This window comes from Gorilla gorilla, chromosome 18 (genome assembly GCF_029281585.2).
Source record: "Gorilla gorilla gorilla isolate KB3781 chromosome 18, NHGRI_mGorGor1-v2.1_pri, whole genome shotgun sequence".
NCBI classification, from domain to species: Eukaryota; Metazoa; Chordata; class Mammalia; order Primates; family Hominidae; genus Gorilla; species Gorilla gorilla.
The window spans coordinates 11,342,838-11,362,407 of NC_073242.2; the positions used below are offsets into that span (position 1 = coordinate 11,342,838).

Consider the following 19,570-nt stretch of genomic DNA (forward strand, 5'->3'; position numbering starts at 1 on the left):
AGCTCTGTTGAGAATATACATGCAAAGCCCTATGAATGAGCCATTTCTATTGCTAAAAAAACCTTACATTCTAGAAGACAGTAATCCAGTAAAGCAGAAGATAGAATATCTTAGCTCATGCAGCAGTTGTGGATGTGGCAATAAAAATTAAAGCCCTCCACTTTGTTACCTTGTTGTTTGTTTGGGGTTTTTGTCACTAGGTAGTATACTATGGATGGTAGTATACCATCTTTCAAGATAAGATGAAATTTTTCACTAAAAGTGTCTAATATTTCATTTTAAGTTATCAAAGCAAGTTCTGACTCTGTACTTATCACAAGTTGAAATTCTTTTCCAGAAGAACTGATTTCTATTTCAATGTGGCCTCTAATTTATTTCCACTTTTGTGTGTAGTACATGCATGTAAACAGTCACCGGACAGAAATGACTTATGGCTTCCTTGGTGTAAATCACAATGCTTGGTTTCTCTGGAATTAGGCACTTCTCAAAAACTATAATGAATTTCATATTTAATTAACATTTGAAACATTTAGAGTAGGGGCCACTATTGGAATTTGAGGGGATGGGAGTCTGTGGGGCAAAAACTAGGGAGAATATAAGGAGTAACTAGTCACTTTTCTTTTTTTCCAAGCTAATTATTGATGCATTATGATGTGTCACTGTTCAAATAGATTAACAGATTTCTGAAAGCTGAAACATAATCAAAGCCAAATATTCTCGTAATTATCCCAGTCATTTAGATTGAAATGCTTTGGCCTGAGATTATAGAAATATGCCACACATATGATAAGCTAAATCAGTGGTTCTAACGGGTTTTGGGGACCTGGAATTTAAAGAAAAAAAAACCATGATTGTTAGATGCTTCTAACATCCTCTCAATTCTTGCCTTTCATGGTTTCAATTTCGTAATTTAAAATGTTAGAATGTATTAAGAGATGAAGAACTTGTTTTTTCCACCATTTCTGCTTTGTTAGAGTGTTTGTGGATGACTACTACCAAACAGAATACGAGGCCAGGTAGTGGGAGTGGAGGCACTTTAATAATTCTTCCTGGAGAATACCGGCTTCCCTGTTTTTTCAGAATGATCGTTTCCCCACTATTTTTGTTTTCTTCCATTTCTGTCTCCCAAACTTAGAAAACGAACAAATGGGGGAAAAAGGGGATTAACTTGTTCTGTTTTGAAATTTCAAGATTTGAGTGGATCATCTAAAAAGCCTGCAGAGCCTTGCCTTGTAAAGTGTAGTTTCCAGGCCAACACCATTGGCCTCACCAGGAGCCTGTGAGAATGTAGAATCCCAAACCCCAGTCCCAGCCCTGCTGAACCAGAAGCTGCACTTTCCAGACTCCAGAATGACTAGTGAAGTTTGAGAAGCCCCACTTTAGAGAACAAGCTTCTGTTCTACCCCGATATGCCATAATGTTGACAAAGGGTTGTCCTGCCACAAACCTTGCAAGAGATAAGAGGATCTATCTTTATAAATTATTGACTTTTATTACCATTGCCTCTCTACTCTCCCTTCTTCAATGAGAAAGTAAGAGCTATCAACAGTTGAGTGACTTCTTCCCTCTCCTGGCCCAGGGCCACAATTAATTCTTTACCCCAAAAGATCCATGGACGGAAACAGTTATTTATGCTAACATCGTGTCATTAATTGCATAGATTCACACTAATATAAAGGAGTATCTGAAAAAGTTCCATCTGATTTAACTTTACTGACCCTCAGTTTTTTCCTATGCTAAGTGGAAAGCCTGGTACTAATTAGAATCAGAAAGAGATGAAGAAGGTGAACATTATAAACTGAAAGAGGTGGTGCAAATGTTATCAATAACTCGGTTTCAGATTGACATATTTTGGAATGTATGCCAGTATTTGCAGTGAATATATAGAGGCAGTAGCAAGTACATTAAATTAAATGCATTTTAAAGTGTAAGGTTATTTTTAGTCCAGGCAATCTCTAAGACACACTGTAACACTAACCCTCTTGGAACCTGTGCCTTGCTTAGCATCCCAGGACTTGTAGGTAACTGTGTCAAGATTTGAAACAGGATCTTTTATTCTCATTGGACCTACTCTGATATAGACATGCACTAGCAAATCATTGCTGTTGATATAGAGAATATAATTACAGATTGAGATTTACACCTGGGTCCTGAATCTCTGTGAGGTTACTTACTACACGAGATAATTTGGGCAGGCTAACATTGAGCTAGTTGACCCTCAACTGCCTCATCTATAAAGTGGGATTAATGGATGACCATTGCTTCTTTGGGTGGTTGTGAGAATTAATTGCTGTCATGAACAGAAAGCCCCTCTAAGAGATCCTGACACTTAGTTCTCAGGATATTAGCAGCATCATTGAACTGTGGGATTATCGTGTTCTGTTCTTGAGTGAAAAAAAAACAAGGAGTTTCCTGTGGAAACGGGTTTTATGAGTTAGAATAATTTTTGACTAAATACATTTGTTTTTGGTTGTTTTAAAATCTTGACTTCTACCCTAGAAATATAAACATAGCTTGGGGAATAGAAATTGGGAACCGCAAGATCAAATATCCTATCCTTCTTTTTCACCCTGTGCCTTGGATATTTGTTATCTTTTCTGCTCATGGATCAACTTAGGCCACCACACATGCATTAGCTTTATAGAAGAAATGCCCAATCTCCCAGTATAAACCCAGCCTTCTAACTATGACTGCTTTGGATTTTTGTAAAACCAATTGCCTGCCCTCTTCTTTGGGTGGAGAGAGAAATAGACTTTCCTTTATGAGTCTACACAGACAAAAAAAGAAAAAGCCAATTTTTCTACCAATAAAATGACTTCACATTTGTCATTCAACCTGCACAAAAGGTCCGGGAAGGGCATGTACTGTTTTTATATCTCAATTTTTCCAAATGAAGAAACTGAGGTCCAGACAGGTGAAATGAATTTTCTATTGGAATACAGCTTATATACAACAAAGCATGGTTTTCAGATTCATAGTTGGTTCTCTTTCACCTGAGCCTAGACAAGAAGTGCAGTGGGAACTGGGGAGAATGTTAAATGTTGGAGGAACTAAAATGACAAAAGGCAACTGTTCAAGGTCTCCAAGTAATGGAGATGAACTTGGGTTTGAATTTCCAAAACTCAGATCTTTTTTTGGTAGAATAGCCAAACTGGGGAGAGATTCACAGACCTTATCTTCTTTCTGTTTAAGCTTCTTTACGTATATCATGTTAGCAATAGGAACTGTGTCTAAATGAAATGTTTTTAAGTGTATTTTCATGTGTTCCCCCTTTTCAAAAAGGGATAGGTGTAGAACCTTTGAGAGCTTTCTATAATCAATCTGTTTGGTTACTTGTCTGTGTATACCCTGTCTCATTCTACAATTTGCCACAGTGTATTGGAGTACACATGACAACACTAAACTGAATAAAAGTGACAGGGCAGGTAAAAAATATGAATCTGAATGGGATTTGTACCATTCTGGAGTAGAGTATTAGTATTGTATGTGGAAAGGAGGTAAAATACTGATTGCAAGGAACCTCCCTTTGAAGGTGATAAAACTGGAATATAAATTAGATTATGAGCTTCCAGACAGGCAAGTCCAAGATACTCCAGTGATTTAAAGGCTATGAGCATAGCATCAGACCCCTTAGACTTAGCTCAGTGCCTGATATGTAGCAAGCCCCTCATTTACAATCTGAAGGCTGAATGATGTGAGTCAACTCTTTGGTAAGATCAGCAATATGAATTTTAATAGGTGCATCATATCTGCATATTATGTTTAATATTCAGAAAACACTCATGGCTGAGTTCCATATGGCACGTCTAGCAACTTTAACAACAAGAATAAACTGATTATTGTGACTTTCCACCTTAATTTTACATGTAAAAAAGGAAGCAACCTGGTAAGCATGATTATAAGACAATTACTAATTATAACTACTATAATTAGTGTAATTAGCAATTAAAATATTAAGTATAAAATGTTAAAATCAACACTAGTACAATTTACTTTAAACCCAAAAGACACAACTGTTTCCTGCAGAGGCAAGATACATATGTTCAGAGAGGTATTCATACAGTGAGATGAGTTATCCATGCTGGCTGACAGATGAGAATCAACCCCAGGGGTTTTTCAGGCATATCTGTACATGGGAACCACTCTCAAAGATGCTCAAGTTAAATGACCGGGGTGTGGGCCTGGTCATTGGTATTTTATTTAAAAAACAATCCTAGCTGAATATTTATTAAAAAACAAAGTATTGGCTGGGCAGTCAGGGCTAAGAACCTCTGCCTTATAAACAACAGATATCCCAATACGTACAGGTAGAATTGGTCTTTGTCCCACTACTATCTTGGGGCATCTTGGCTGCCATCTACCAGGCCAGAAGACCAACTTCTCAGCTGTAGGGATTGCCTAGTAGGCATCTTTGGAAGGTTTAAATGTGTGTGTGTGTGAAAGAGAGAGAGAGAGAGAGAGATTCAATATTCATAGCATTGGATACAAGAAGAATCTTGCTATGAGTGAAATCGATCCTGAGATCTATTTAACAATAGCAATGTAACAGAATTAAGAAGCCAAAGAATGAGAAGTGAGCAGAATCTTTACCAATAAGACTTAAAGACAGTATTATTTGATATGGGGAATGTTTACCTCCCACCTGCCCGCACCAAAAGTTTTCTCTGACTTGATATCTAGCATCTCATGTCCCCTCCAGCAACACAGGCTGGCTACTGTTTTAATTTAACTCTGAGAATTCAGCCATGGGTAATTTTTCAGAAGGAAAACTGCCAAGAGATGAGATTTAACCTAAGGAACAAAAGTGGGCTATGAGGGTGATATGTGGCAATCCACAGGACTAATTTAAGTGTACCACCAGCTGAGGCAGATAGAGTATAGATGGTTGATCTATAAAACCATCTTAAAAGATTAGTCAGGCTAGTGACATAAGAGTGAAAGAGACAGACCATGGCATATGCCATTTCATAATCAAGTTGTTGTTAAATCAGAATATGTTTTTAATTCTTTCTCTCAATTATACTCAAAGAGGAGTTCAAATATTTCTTAGAGGAAACGAAGATTCAGAATGTTAAGTTACTCCACAGAGACATCACACTGCACTGCTGATTAAATAGCCTCTACGTGAATGTTCCAAGCAGAACCTTAGATAGTAAAAGCTTGGTCTTGAGCCAAGCCAACTGTGTTCAGGTTTCACCTCTACCACTTAACAGCTGCTCGCATTATATAACTTTTCCATGCCTCAGTTTCCTCATCTACAAGACACGGATAAAAAGAAGGGTTATGAGAAAAATTAAATGAATACATAGGTATGACACTTGGCAACTTGCAGTCATAAGTGCCCCATCAGTGTTAAATAGTAGCCGTTGCAGTCAACATTCCCATGAGTCAAGACAAAGACAGCCTTCTCCCTTAAACTCAATTTGGCCATTTCATCATTTTTCATACATGAGTAATCCTTCCTCTTCTCCACCCCCAACCAAGCCTTCCCACTTCAAAATAATCTTCCTGGGACAGGTGAGCTTTGAAGTGAAAATGTGAATGAACTTGCAGATTTCTCAGCAAGGTTGCCCAAACTTCAAGGTAAGAAGTAGCAGGAGGCATGATTCCCTCACAGCAGAATCTGCTACCTAGAGAACAGTGAAAATGAGTGCCTGTGGAGCTGATCAATAGGCAGGCCTGAGTTCTTATTAAGTGGATAGATTACCAGACCTCTCTCCTGGAAATTCTGATTCAGGTGGTCAGAGTTGAAACCCAGGAATCTATACCTTGAATGAGCATTCTAGGCGTTCTTATCTTCAGGGAAGTTTGAGAAATTTTGGAGTGGAAGGAGAGGTAGAATATAGAAAAGTTTTAGGTGACAGGAATGGGAAAAGACAAAATTAGGGGCCGACTCAAGGAAAAATGGAAAAACCCAAGCAGGGATGATCTTGAGTAAATCCATAAGAAATGGTCCAGTAAGAGGAACAGGTAAGGAAGAATTCAAATACCAAGAGTATGATATGGCCACTGTAGAGCAGTTTCTCTTTCAGGATGAGGTTTAAAGTCAACTCTTAGAAGGCATCTAGAAACTAGAAGTACCCTTTCTTGGATACTGTATCAGGTTTGTGTGGTTGCATAGTCTAAAACCTAAGTAGCTAGGTTGCCCTGGAGGCAAGCATGATGGCCAAATAGAAGCTGCAAAAGTAGAAACCAAAGTTGGAAGAGATTCAATGATTCAACTCCCTTGAATCCCTTCCTTGAATCCACTTCCTTGAATCTCTTGAAACCCTCTGCCTTGGTGCCATAACACTGCTTCTCAGCTGGGCCACATATTAGAGTCACCTACAGAGCATTTTCCAAACTACTTTCCAGGCCCTACCCCAGATCAATTAAAGCAGAACCCTCAGGAGTGGGCCCTATCACTGGCACTCTTTTAACCTCTATGAATCTAAGGAGCAGCCAAGGTGAGGACCATTCAACTCAACAAGTGATTTTCAAACGAAGAACGTTAGCACATTAGAATCACTTGGAAGTATTTAAAAACTGCTGATGCCCGAGACCCAGTTTCAGAGGTTACTATTTAATTGGTCTTCAGTGTAGCTTGGTAACCAGAAATTTTTAGAAGTGCACCAATTATTTACAATGTGCAGCCAAGGTTGAGAACGACTCAGCCAGACTTGTTTTATGAACAACTGAGGAACAGACCAGTTTGTGGAAAATCAGGTGCATTTTGAAGTTTAAATTCATGGGTCTGTGTTGAGAGAAAGCAGCACACTAGGGTTTGCATAAGGAGACAGACCCTGGTACCAGCCTTCTTTCTCCTCCTGAGAGGCAGCCCCACTGTCCAGAATATACCTGCATTGTTCTGATCTTTTAATTTTTCCTGAAGTTGTTTGGATATAGCAGAGACATTCGTCTCTTTGATCATTCGTCTCTGGTCATTTGGGGCAAATGGCTTGAGAGAGGGTCATAGATGATCCATTTATGGGCCCTCTAAATCAATAATGTCTTAATGTTCAAGGTGAAACAGCTGTACATAAAATGGCATAACATGGTGAATATAGACAGCAACATGCAATCTCCCCTTAGAACTCTACCAGAATTCTTCTGTTGGCCTGACACTGCAGGCCACCAAAGCCAATCTCATTTTACAGACATTTCCTGTTAATTGCACTTACCAATTGATGAAAGCATTGTTCAGGGAAGTAGTGATCACACAGATTGAATTCATGGAATTAATTAATGAACTCTATAGAAAGGCACTTTCTGACACCTTATGGTGACCTTTCTGGGATGTAGTGGGATTGTTTATGTGGATTAAAAAATAAAATAGTACAGAATGGATACGTCAAAAAAAAAAATACTTAACTGGTAGCTGTTAACTCCTTTTAAATGTCGCTATTATTGAGAACTCTGCCTTGAAACAGATGTGAATTTGTAGTCAGAAGTAATCTAAGCCAACTCTTTTGAAGAGGGTGAGTTGTCAAAGGGAGTAGTCCCTTTTGTTCTGAAACTTAGGGATCAAAAAGAGACCACAGGTAAAAAATAAAATAAAAATCAATACACACAGGTTTTCAAAAAGAAGTGGGGGAGAGAAAGAATGAAGGGAAAATGAAAGAAGAGAAAGAACAGAAAGAAAAGAACGGAAAGGAAAGGAGAAAAGGAAGGAAAGGGTAGGAGAGGAAAAGAGGAAGAAAGGAGGAAGGAAAAAGGGTAGTTTAAGGTTAAGTGCAGAGTGTCAAAAAGAATACTTTCAAGGACACCATCATACTATAAAATTCTGAAACAATTTTTAAAAACAAGCCTAGTTTGTTAGAGGGCTGTTTCTAATCATACTTGTAGGTTGCATATTAAAAGTTACCTATTCGTTCAGTCACAATTTTACATCTGTTTTTGTCTCCAAGTGGCTTTCCTCATGTCTAGCACATTGGACAGTTCCTTAGGGAAAATTGCAGAAAGGGAACACAAGCTAGCAATCTGTTCTAGGATTAGCCAGTAGAAATTGGGTAGAGCTGCCCCACCCTCCTACCATAGATATGTGAATGCCTAGTGCAAAGACCTTGCCGCTTTGGACAAACCAGGTCGCCATTCTTGCTTATGGTAGCATTCTTAGGAGCATTCTGTAAATAGAGGTTATTCTAAGTGCCTCTTTTGTGCACCCTAGAATATCATACCTGTAGTTAGGAATTCCCGTGTTATTGCCCCTTCTATAAGTCAAAGGTGAGTAAGTCAAATATTCAACCAAAATATCTCCTTTGTTTTCAGGGATAAATTTATTGCTCCTGAAACATAGGGAATTTGGGGCCAGATATTCATGTGGCTCAAAAAGTCTATGTCAAAAAGCCCAAAATCTTATGTTAACTTTTATTGTCTTAAGGAAAGTGATAAACTTAGTTGTGACTTGTTATGTAGGAGAAAAGTACTAAAAATACTATTCTCAAAGCATGTATAACTTGTTTATATTTTATTGGTGTAGAAATGACTAGCATTTAACTGAATGTGAAATTCTAGGGAATATTCAAATGGCAGCTCTATTTATATTCCAGGGTGTACCTCTTGCAACAGTAAAACTTTCTTAAGATGTTTTAAGAAATGCTCCATCACTAGATACCTTTTGAAGCACTGAAACATTTGAACAAAACCAATCATACTAAGAAGAAACATGCATTTATCTTGGTTCTTGGTGATCCATAGGCATGGTAAAAATCTAACCCATGAAAACCCAGAGCCCCTGTACTGCTGCTTTTGAGGCATTTAAGAACCTAGCCAACCTCATTGTGCCATTTTTATAATTTGACTCAGACGATCTTATTTGTAGACGAATAACTAGTACCTCTGAATTAGAACACATTATATTGTGGAAGTGTCACAGTTGGAAACATCTTAAGAGAGTTTTATCATCTTTCTGGGTTTACTAAAAGTAAAATAGCATTTCCTATTTTCATTATTTTTAATACTGAGTCATTAAAAATAATTTGGACAGATAGGGTTTATTTCAATTGACAAGTTCTCTTAGCTCTATGTAGCAAGCCTGGTTTGATGAGGAAATTATTATCCATAACACATCACCATATAAAATTGTCTTCTGAAATGACAGCACTTTTTCTTAATTTTTTTTGATATTATAAGTCTAGAATTTTAAAATTTTTCTAGCTAGCTGTAGTATACCCTATTTCTTAATCATTAGCCTCATTTTAAAAAGTAATCTCTTTAGCATAGAAATTCATATAAGCACAATTTGAAATGCTTTAGCCTTAGAAACATATCCTGGCATGTTCTGGTAACACATAGTATTAATATTTGGTGCAACAGCTTGTACATGGTCCATATTCTGACATTACCATGACTTTAAGAGGTCCCCGCATGCTTATTTCATGATCTTTCTAAACTCTGAGGTACATCAGCACATTTCCTCGCAACATCCATTCACACGCAGCACCCTTCCCTCCCCTCATCTGTACACATCGAAGCAATTGGCAGAGAGCACATTCCCCCCTGAGCGAGCAGTATTGTGAATTTTATCTTCTCTTCCAGAAATCAGTTCGTCTTCGTTGCAGCAGATGAAATTTCTTGTAACACCTCTGCAGGTAACAAACATTGCTACTTCTTGATGCATCCATCCAAGTCTCAGTATCCTTTTTTTTTTTTTTCTTCTTCACATGCTGCAGTTGGTCACTCTAGAAAGTTTAGTTAAGAAAAAAAAAAAGATCTTGTATCTTTGGAGTACAGCTGAAGCCTTGAGGCTCTGCCATATAAGACAACATTAGGCATTTTGCTAACTTTGATGTTTTATTTCTGGTCTTAATAATACATGGTCCAGAAAAGTAAGACTTATGTTGAATGAATTCACAAGAAAATCTTACAGTATAATCAGTGCTTTTATGGTAAAATACGGAACAGGAAGATTAGGTACACAGACGTATGACTTCCATGTTTTTTGACGTATTATGTCTGGGTTCATAGAGATTGATGTGTGAATTATTTGGGATCTTTATGGAATATTAGAGGCTGTAAAAGACTGAATCTATAACGCTTAGAGGCATTCGAGAATATAATTATCTCTGTCTTATAAAAAGAGGATCTTCATTCTATTAGCCAAAGATCCTCTATTTCCTTTCTTGTAAAACATCTCTCAAGTAGCAGGACTTAGAGAGACCAGGTCTTTTGGTTTTGAAACCAGGACATTGGCAAATGGAAATTGCATAGCTGCATGATATGTCCATCAAAATAACACCTGTCTTTTTTCTTTGATGTGGTTCAGAACAGTTATATTTGTACTTTGATTAGTATGGAATTAATTAAATGCCAAGATAGGTGAGTGCCTTAACACTAGATTTCTTTTTTTTTTTCCTTTTGTCATTTTTAAGCCTAAACTATGACCAAAACAATCACTAGGAAGTCTTGCCAATGTGTTCCTTTCAGCCTGCGAGGGAGGACGTTACAACTTATCACTACATAACTGAGCATCCCATGACCTTCAGACACATACATTAAACTGAACCTCACAAATAAACACTCATCTGTTACCTTTTATCAATGGTGCAGTAAAGAAAGGCTTATGTGCCAATGTTTCACTCCCTATTTACCGCCTTTGGTGAGAATGAATGAATGAAAGGAAGGACAGAGAGCTAGGAACATGCACCGAACTATCTCTGTTCTAAAAGGCAGGGTCAGTTTTATTTATATGGTCAGCCTCAGCCTTCACAATGGTTTAAAGTCTTACCTGGTGAGTTCAAGAGGTATGCATGATGCATGCTGACATTTTAAAACAATGGTATACTCTTTCTAAAAAACCTCTTTGATGATGGTCCTGCAATTTCCCTCTTAACCACTAGACTCGTATCTCTGCTTCTCATTGTGAGAGGTGGCGACATCCTTAACACTTTACTAATGCCCAATGCTAGATGCAATGGTTAATTGAACTGCTGGGAGTGGCAGGGAATGTTCCTGCAATACAAAAGTTGTTTAACGTTTTCAGAGCCTTAGTGGAATGGAGCATGAAACAAAAGGGGAGACTGCTTGGAATGGGAGGTAAGGGTGGGGAATAATGTTAATTTAAAATGTTCATAGGCATCATGTGTAGATGCCTCAGTGCACTAGAGCTTCTGCCTTCTGTTAACCCCTGTGCATGTCCCAGTATGTTAGGTTATATTTGGACATCTTAGATCAAACATGAAAAAATTAGATATTGATTTTGCCCCATGACTTGAACCCTGCCTTGTAAGCAAGTGATCCACACACAATATTTCTAAGAAGGGCGACAGAAAATGAAAGTTTGCATGAGTGTGGTGAGTGTTTCCATCTACCTAATCTAGATGGCTGCTCAGTAAATGCTTAATGAATTGCTATTGATCACATTTCAGATTGAGAGAGATATCCCTAGTCCTTTGATGGCCATTTTAATAATATGTTGTATGCTTCATAAGGTTCCATTTGAACTCTGAATTTTGAATGAAGCATGAAAAAGGAGACATCCATATCCATCAAATGTCAGATTATCTCCCAGCAAGTTCACCTTGCTCATAGAGCGAAAATGAAAAATCAAAACTGCTCAGTCAACAAAGGTTGTAACTCATGGTTTCAATGAAAGCCTTCTAGGGCATCATCTCCTACATGCTGAAAAAACCTGCTTTGGGAGGCCAAGGTGGGTGGATCATGAGGGTCAGGAGTCTAAGACCAGCCTGGCCAACATGGTGAAACCTCATCTCTACTAAAAATACAAAAATTAGCCGGGTGTGGTGGCACGTGCCTGTAATCCCAACTACTCAGGAGACTGAGGCAGAGAATTGCTTGAACTGGGGAGGTGGAGGTTGCAGTGAGCAGAGACTGCACCACTGCACTCCAGCCTGGATGACAGAGCAAGCCTCCATCAAAAAAAAAAAAAAAAAAATTCTGCTGTGCCCACTACCCACATTCTAAACAGCACTACTGTAATGAGCTCTCAACTCCTTATGAAAACATTTATTAGAGCAGGTGTATCGAATCCTGCTATCTACTGGATATCAGAGTTTGACAAAAGGCAAGTTCTCTATTTTTAAATGGAGGAAAAAAATCAACATGCTTAAAATCTCAGTGTGGGGCTTGATGGATGTTATAACTGAAATTCTTATAAGGAGGTGCTATTGTCACATTGATGCCCATGGTGGATGGGCTAAGCACAGGCAGCCGTCAGGGGCTTCGGGTGGAGATAGTGAGATGAAAATCATTAAGCAGTAGAACAGCAGCATTTCAGGATTTGTTCTTCACATTTCCCAAAGAAAAGCAATGCCTTTTACGTGGGTCTTTTGTCGAGAGTGCCAACACATCTGGTCTGCTTTTTCTAGCCACATGGAATAGGCATTTTTCATTAACATTTGTGGTCTGTGAGACTAATTTACAAGGATATCTATTTTCTTACCTAGGAGTTTCAACAATGCTATTAGTTGTGTTGTTTTGTTTTGGTTCTTCCCAAAGAATGTGTGCTCTGTTGGGTATCACTTGGGACTAGGCTTTTATAACAGGGCAGGACACCTCCTAATGCATCCAGCTTGGACAATTGAGTAGGTCCTCATTCAGTAACATCAAGAACCTTGGATGAGTTGGATTCTGCAATAGATGGTGAAAAGGGAGAAAATGATTTTCCCTTCTTAGACAGGAGGTCTCCCTCTGTGATTCATTAGGAATTTTCCAGGGTGGGCTAGTGCTTGTAGTGGTTGCAGAAGAAGGGTCTGGTATGATAATGGAGGTTGAAAAGCAAGTTACTTAATCAGTGACTAGAAATTCATTTTAGTCGATTAATATCTCTAGTCCTTTGTGGGTGTCAGGAACTGTTCTAAGCCCTGGGGACACAGCATTAAATGACTCAGGAGAAGGTCTCATCAAAAGACCTTCATTGTATGGGAGAACAGATCCCAAAGCACGTATATGAATAAGCAGATAATATATATGCATAGTAAGTTATGAACTTACTGTAATGAATCAAAAAGCAGGGGAGGGGATGGAAAGTAAGGTGCAATGCTATTTTAGACTCAGCCATCAGAGAAGGCCTCTCTGAGGGGGTAACATTGGAGCAGGGATCTAAATATAAAGTGAAGGTGTGACCCATGAAACATATAGCAGGTGCAGAGACCCTGTGGTTGAGACATACTTGAGGTGTCCAGGAGTAAGACATCCAGTGTGGCCCATGGATATGAGTACAGGTGAGTTTTATAGATAACATCTAGGAGGTAGACAGGGGTCAGAGCAAGTTAGGCCTTGGAGGCCACAGAACATGTTTGGGATTTTAAGAGTGATGCAGAGGCATTGGAGGGAGGGTTGTAATCTGACTTTAATGATCAGATAAGACTGCTTTGTGGAGACCAAACTGCAAAAGAACAGAAGAAACAGCACCGAAGGGCAATGGGGTGCCCTTACAGCTGTCCAGAGAGGGGGGACAATGGCTTGGGTTAGTGGGGTGGCTGTGGGTGAGAAGTGGTCATCTTTAAGCTGTATTTTGATGGGAGAACAAACAGGGCATACTGGCAGATTAGAAGTGTACAAGGTCGAGTCTGTTAAATGTCCACTCCCCACTCTTGTTCTATCAGTTAATTCCATGGAGCACCAAAGCTTTAATCCCTGAGGAAAGCAAACCCTTTATCCCTGTAGTAATTGTCCCTTGTTGGGGGCTTTGCTGAGTTCTCCAGGGTGTAATAGTAACTTGCTGTCATTTATTGAGCAAATTATGTGTGCTAGTATGATATACACACATGTATGTATATGTATAATGCATGTATATGTATGATAAACTATATATGCATGTATATGTGTATCACAGTAGTTCAACGAGGTGTTATCCCCATTTTGGAAAGTGAAAAAAACATACGCTCAGGTCCGGAAACATTTAGTAGCTTGCCCACAGTCATACCGGAGTCCATCTGATGCCAAAACCCTTCCTCTGGGTCACACTGCCTCCACACACTCCTTTTTCTTCACCCTTGGAACTTTGGCCTTCTCGCTCCAGATGGAATTCTACCTTCCCCAGTATGCTATCTTGCTGCTATGAAACTAGTATTGTGAGTTGGATGACAAAGTTGTTACTATTTGGAAGAGACCCAAGGGCACTGTATGATTCTTTAGTGGTTGTTCCACTGGAAGTTTATTTAACTTGGCGTTTCCCCTTCAGGCAGCAGGCATATGTTTAGTTCCATGTGCTGGGAGTACTGGTGTAGTTGTGGGGATAGAGGTAGCAGATGTCAGGTCAGGAAGCATGTTGCGTATTAGGGAAGAGAGGGTTAAACAGGCCAAGTGTGTTCTAGGTTAATTCACCAGACGTCTTTTTGCCGAAAGTTAGTGGCTGAAAAATAATTGACAATATCCTAGTCCCTGAAAACCAGCAGACAGGTTGAAATAGATGTTTTAGACACAGAGTCCAAGAGGGTGTGTGTGTATAAAGGGGGTAGGTGGAGGCTGGGACTCGCTAGCAGGAAGATATGCCCCTTCCACCATGCCAGGACCCACCATGCATTCCCTTAGCAAATCTGGGGACACATTTTCATCTCAGTTCCTGATGAGTATGGGACACAACCATGTGGGGTGAGGGTAGGGGTCTGCAAAAAAGCCTTGACCAAATGAACAATCTGCAAAAGCTGTTGAAACTGTCCTCTGTGGGGCAGGTTGCTACCCAAGTTACCAATTAGAAGCAAGTTCCGGGGTACAAGGAGGTGTCACCAGCGCCTTTCATTTTTCTATCCCTACTTCTCAACCTACACATGCTGGCAGCTACATTAAAACTTTAGGTAATATTTAATATTTAGAAGAAGTTTCCAAATTGGCCATTCCTCTAATTGATCCTTCAGCAAGTCTCATCTAATTGTCTTTCCTGCATTTTAGTAATTTGATTATTCAGCAAAGTTGTCATGCAGTAAATTGATTTGTGGCTAATTGGTCCGTTTCCAATAAAGTGTGATATGTATTATAATAGGGGAAGTACAGGGAGCTAAGGGGCCATATAAGCAAAGGAACTTAGGAAACATACTCCTACTTATTGAGAACCTTCTGTATAGGAGGCATAGTCTCAGGCTTGCTACATGCATTAACAATACCCTAGAAAGTGTGTGTAATCAATTTGTGAAAATTAAAGATGTCTAGATAGTCTGAATTAGCCTAAGTGGAAAAGTGCTGTATCCATGCATGCAGAATTTTAAAAAATGGAATGGTGGTTATCAAATTCTAGAAGAATGCACGAAAGTCACCTGGAGAACTTGTTACAAATGCAGAGCCTGTTTTGTCTTCTTCCCCCGCCCCTGAGATTCTGATTCATAAGTCGCGAGAGGGAGCCTGGAAATCTGCATTCTAACAAGTTGCCCCAGATAATTTTAATAGAAAAGACCTCACACCTTGGGACACACTAACTGATCAATCAGGAACGTTTTCTCTTTGAGATAGGGTCTCTGTCATCCAGGCTGGAGAGTTCAGTGCAATAGCCTGATCTTAGCTTCCTGTAAGCCTGGACCTCCTGGGATCTAGCGATCATCCCACTTCACCCTCCCTAGTAGCTGGGACTACAGGCATGTGCTACCACACCCAGCTGATATCTTAATTTTTTGAAGAAATGGGGTCTTGTTCTATTGCCCAGGCTGATCTCAAACTCCTGGCCTCAAGCCATCCTGCCCCTTTGGCCTACCAAAGTCCTGGGAGTACAGGCACGGGCCCACCACACCCAGCCAACGTTTTTTGTTTCAATGGTAAAAAGAGCACACAATAGGACTTGCTAAAGTTGTGTTCACATGTGGCTGTGGAGCCCTCGAGATGTGGCCAGTCCACACCAGGATGAGTTGTAAGTAAAAAATGCATGTTGGATTTCCAAAACTTAGTACAAAAATTATGTAAAATATATCAATAATTGTGAGTTGCACATTGTAGTGATGACAGTTTGAATATTCTGGAGAAAATAAAAATGAGTTCACCTGTTTTTTTTACTTCTTAAAATGTGGTTACTGTAAAATTTAAAATGACATATGTCTTGCATGTGTGGCTTTCATTATGTTTCTCTCAATCCCGTTTTAGAACCACATTTTTCGTTTGGCTCAAATGAATATTGAAAGAGTTTGTGTGTCCCCAAGAACTGGTCATTTGGAGGTGAGGGATGTTCACCAGGAGTTAAAATGTTGTGACAGATAATCTGGACATTGTCAGTGTCTTGGTATTGTATTTTAACATTGCCTCCTGGTGCTAGGTGGGTGTGTTGGTGCTGTAGAGGGGCATTCCTTGGGGTTCAGGGCCCAGAACCTCCCTATTTCTCAACCTGCTCTTTTTGTCTTAATCTTTGATCTGCTTGCTTTGAGGATGGGAGATGCCAGTACATAAGACTTTGGATCATCAACCCAATTCAGGGGTAGCTCTGACACATGTACCCCCGGGGCTTTACCGGGAAGCTCACTGATCCCACATAAAATAGACAAGAGGCAATAGCTGCAGTCCTCTCAGTCTTAATAACTGTTACTTGTTTAGTCCTTAACTGGTAATCATAACCCTCCTCTCACCCTCACTGTAGCCTTGTACGATCAGGATGTACCATTATCGTCTCCATTTATAGATGGTATAACCAACTCAGAGAGAAGAACTTTGAGATAGCTTAGCAAGAAGTAACAGTCAGGGTTTGACTCTAGAAATTCTGACTGAGGGATCCCCATCTGCTGTTCAACCCTGCTTCATGGAAGGGTATTGAAAATCTCATAAGGGATACAATTTGTTTTTCCTCCTATGGGGTAAAGTATAGCTGGGGTGCCATGGTGATTTCAAAGCACAATAAAAATTCTTAGTGATTTTGGTAGAGCAGGAGTAGACAAACAGAAAGGAGAAATGAAATTTCTAAGAGAAGGATGGCCTTGAGCTCTGCATTAAAGAGAATGTGCCTACAGCTCCTTTTTTAGAGGAGGTATTCTAGGGCAGGAGAATTTCATCACCAAAAGTGGGACTGACTTACTGTGTCTTCTTTACTCCGAGAGTGGCTGCTATTCTGCTTTCCCTCAAATCTGCTGTTGGGTGTTTCAGAATAGGAAGAGGTTTTCAGAACAGGAAGAGGTTTTGAATGGCATTGGTGGGCTAGAGAAAAGATGATGTGATCTGATTTGCTATGGGTAAATGGTCTGAGTCTTTTAGATGCCATAGTGTTGGATTTGTGTATGTATTATGTATGCATAGTTCTGATGTATGACAGGTATCCCTGGGCAAAAAAAAGCAAGTTCTGTGGCTTCTCATGTAGGGTCTAAAAAGCTCAGATGTGTTCCCTCCTACTTCTCAGGGGAGGCAGGGAAATCACGGGTTGAAAAATGTGCTAAGTGATCTCTGAAGTTAAGCACTTTAAAGACAAGCTAAGGAAGTTAGCAGCAATGAAAGTCAAACAGAGCCAAGTAGAGATGACTCCATGTTATCTTGGAGCATTTCTTCCACTTCTACTTGTATCATTTTTGGAGATTTTGCTGCATTTTTAGTCATTTTCTAGGTCAGGGGTCCCCAACTGGACACAGGGTGGGGGGTGAGCAACGCTTCCTGTTTGCAGCCGCCCCCTCTCACTCACATTACTGCCTGAGCTCCACCTCCTATCTGACCAGTGGCAGCATTAGATTCTCATGGGAGCACAAACCCTACTCTAAACTGTGCATGTGAGGCATCTGGGTTGCACACTCCTTTTGAGAATCTAATGCCTGATGATCTGAAGTGGAACAGTTTTTTTTCCTGAAACTATTCCCCACCTCCCTGGTCTGTGGGAAAACTGTCTTCCACAAAACTGGTCCCTGGTGCCAAGAAGGCCAGGGACTGCTCCTCTAGGTGTTTAGGGACTGGTTTAGTTCCTCCAACTTAAGTATCTTGAGAAGCTTTGAGGATAAGTGAGCTTGGTCATCCCTATGGTCAATAAATGTATAAGTCATTGCTCAAATTAAAACTAGGAGAAGGCTATAGTAACCACAGAGGAGTATTTCCCTAAGTTCACTAACTGACCAACAGATCTGAAGTCTAGAACTCAGTTGACCCTTGTAGAGTGAAAGTGAACAGGAACATTTCCTAGATAAACCGTTGCTTTCTGAATTTCCCAATACATCCAAGTAGTTATCTTAATGCTTTCAGGAGGGTTTTTCCCTGTTGCAGCAAACCAGGGTGCATGGCCTGAGGTTCTGGAAACCCTCTCAAATCTTCCTGTAGGGCAGAGGTGGGCTGGTTGGCACCTGTTGTCTCTCCATGTATGGCTCTTCTCCTGCAAGATTAAAATCTTGGCCATAATTACCCCAACATTTTCTCAAATGGATGCACACTGGGATTAGCCCAGACCTTACAACCTGGGATTCTGGGATTTGAAAATGGAGATTTTGGTTGTCTGGTAAATATTTATTGGCATGAAGGTAAGAGACTGATCATTTCAGAGATATACTGAGGTGTCCTAAGCTCGGAATTTTTGAAAGACCTTATGTGAAGTCCCATATTCTGGGCTACATTTCTTTATCCTTTGAATTGAGCTTTTGTCTCCATTCTGACCCCACAGAATCCCCAACAAGCTGAGGGGACCTGTCTGCAGTTGTAGAATTGCCAAGAGATTTGTCAGAAGCCTTCAGCTTCTTTCAGTAGGACTGCGAGATCTTACTGTTTTGCTGCATTTTCATTTAGTGACGAGTATGGGATGGTTGAGTTGGAAAACATAAATGCCCTTAACAGTTTATGATTGACAACAGATTCATTTATTTGTAGTGGGATGAGAGAAGGAAGTAAAGCAGTAGCTAGGGCAGTGCTGCAGAACTCAGAAGCCATGTGCCCTCCCCTTCTGGTCTTGTTCTTTCTTTTCCTGGCCAATATTGTCTGTGACTCCTTTCCAGCCCCTGAAAATTGCTGAAAGCCGAGCATTTTGTCCAAACACAGAACACTTGGTCTGGAATGTGTGTTCCAGATGCTGTTCCTCCGGATGGGGAAAAGCAACAACTCGTTGGTAATGATACCAGCAACTATGCAAACCAAAGGGTTGTCTTCAACACATCATTTATTTTTTATATGGAAAAGTCCTCAAACCCCAAAAATGAGAGCAATGAAATAGGATGAATATCTGAGTGGGATGAGAATCACTTCTTCCTGGGTGCAGGTTACCTTCTGATGTCCCCCTTCTTACCTGGTGCTCCAGAGCACCCCAACCAGGGGGGTAGACACCAGAACTGCTAGATCTCATTTGACCCTATACAGGGAAGTGAAAGAGAACATCCCGTTAGCTAGACCATGGCTCTCCAAAGAGCATGCTTTTAGAACCATTGAACCATGGTTGGTGCCCTGTTGGTATGCTGTATGGTAAGTGTGCGACTTGCATGGATTCATTTTTCCAAATACTTAAGACTATGCCTTAGATATAAGGATAAAGGAGGCACTGTAGTCCCTAATTGCATTGCAGAGACCCGGGCCATTCATTGATCCCTGGTGAGACATCCCATTTTGAATGCATACTCTGCAGCCCTTCTCTGTGTTGGAAGGGGTACAAGCCCATGCATTTTCTTGCTGCAATTTAGCTGTTTAGGATGTCTTCGCTACCTTCTGAACTTCATCTGAGAACTGAGCAGATTTCACTCATCTTTCTGCTCCACAGGATTCACCTAGC

General features: G+C 40.1%; 1 protein-coding gene across 33 annotated transcripts in view; it reads left to right on the forward strand.

The window, feature by feature from the left end:
- RBFOX1 (RNA binding fox-1 homolog 1) overlaps positions 1-19,570 on the forward strand; it is a 2,483,553-nt gene that overhangs the window by 2,454,132 nt on the left and 9,851 nt on the right. For 20 of the 33 annotated variants that reach the window (XM_063699486.1, XM_019012245.4, XM_055365219.2 and 17 more), the window contains one exon: positions 9,517-9,569. The exons of the other annotated variants lie outside the window; for them this stretch is intronic. In XM_063699486.1, coding sequence (XP_063555556.1) covers positions 9,517-9,569 — 53 coding nt within the window. The remainder of the gene's footprint in view (positions 1-9,516; positions 9,570-19,570) is intronic. 33 annotated transcript variants of the gene reach the window in all.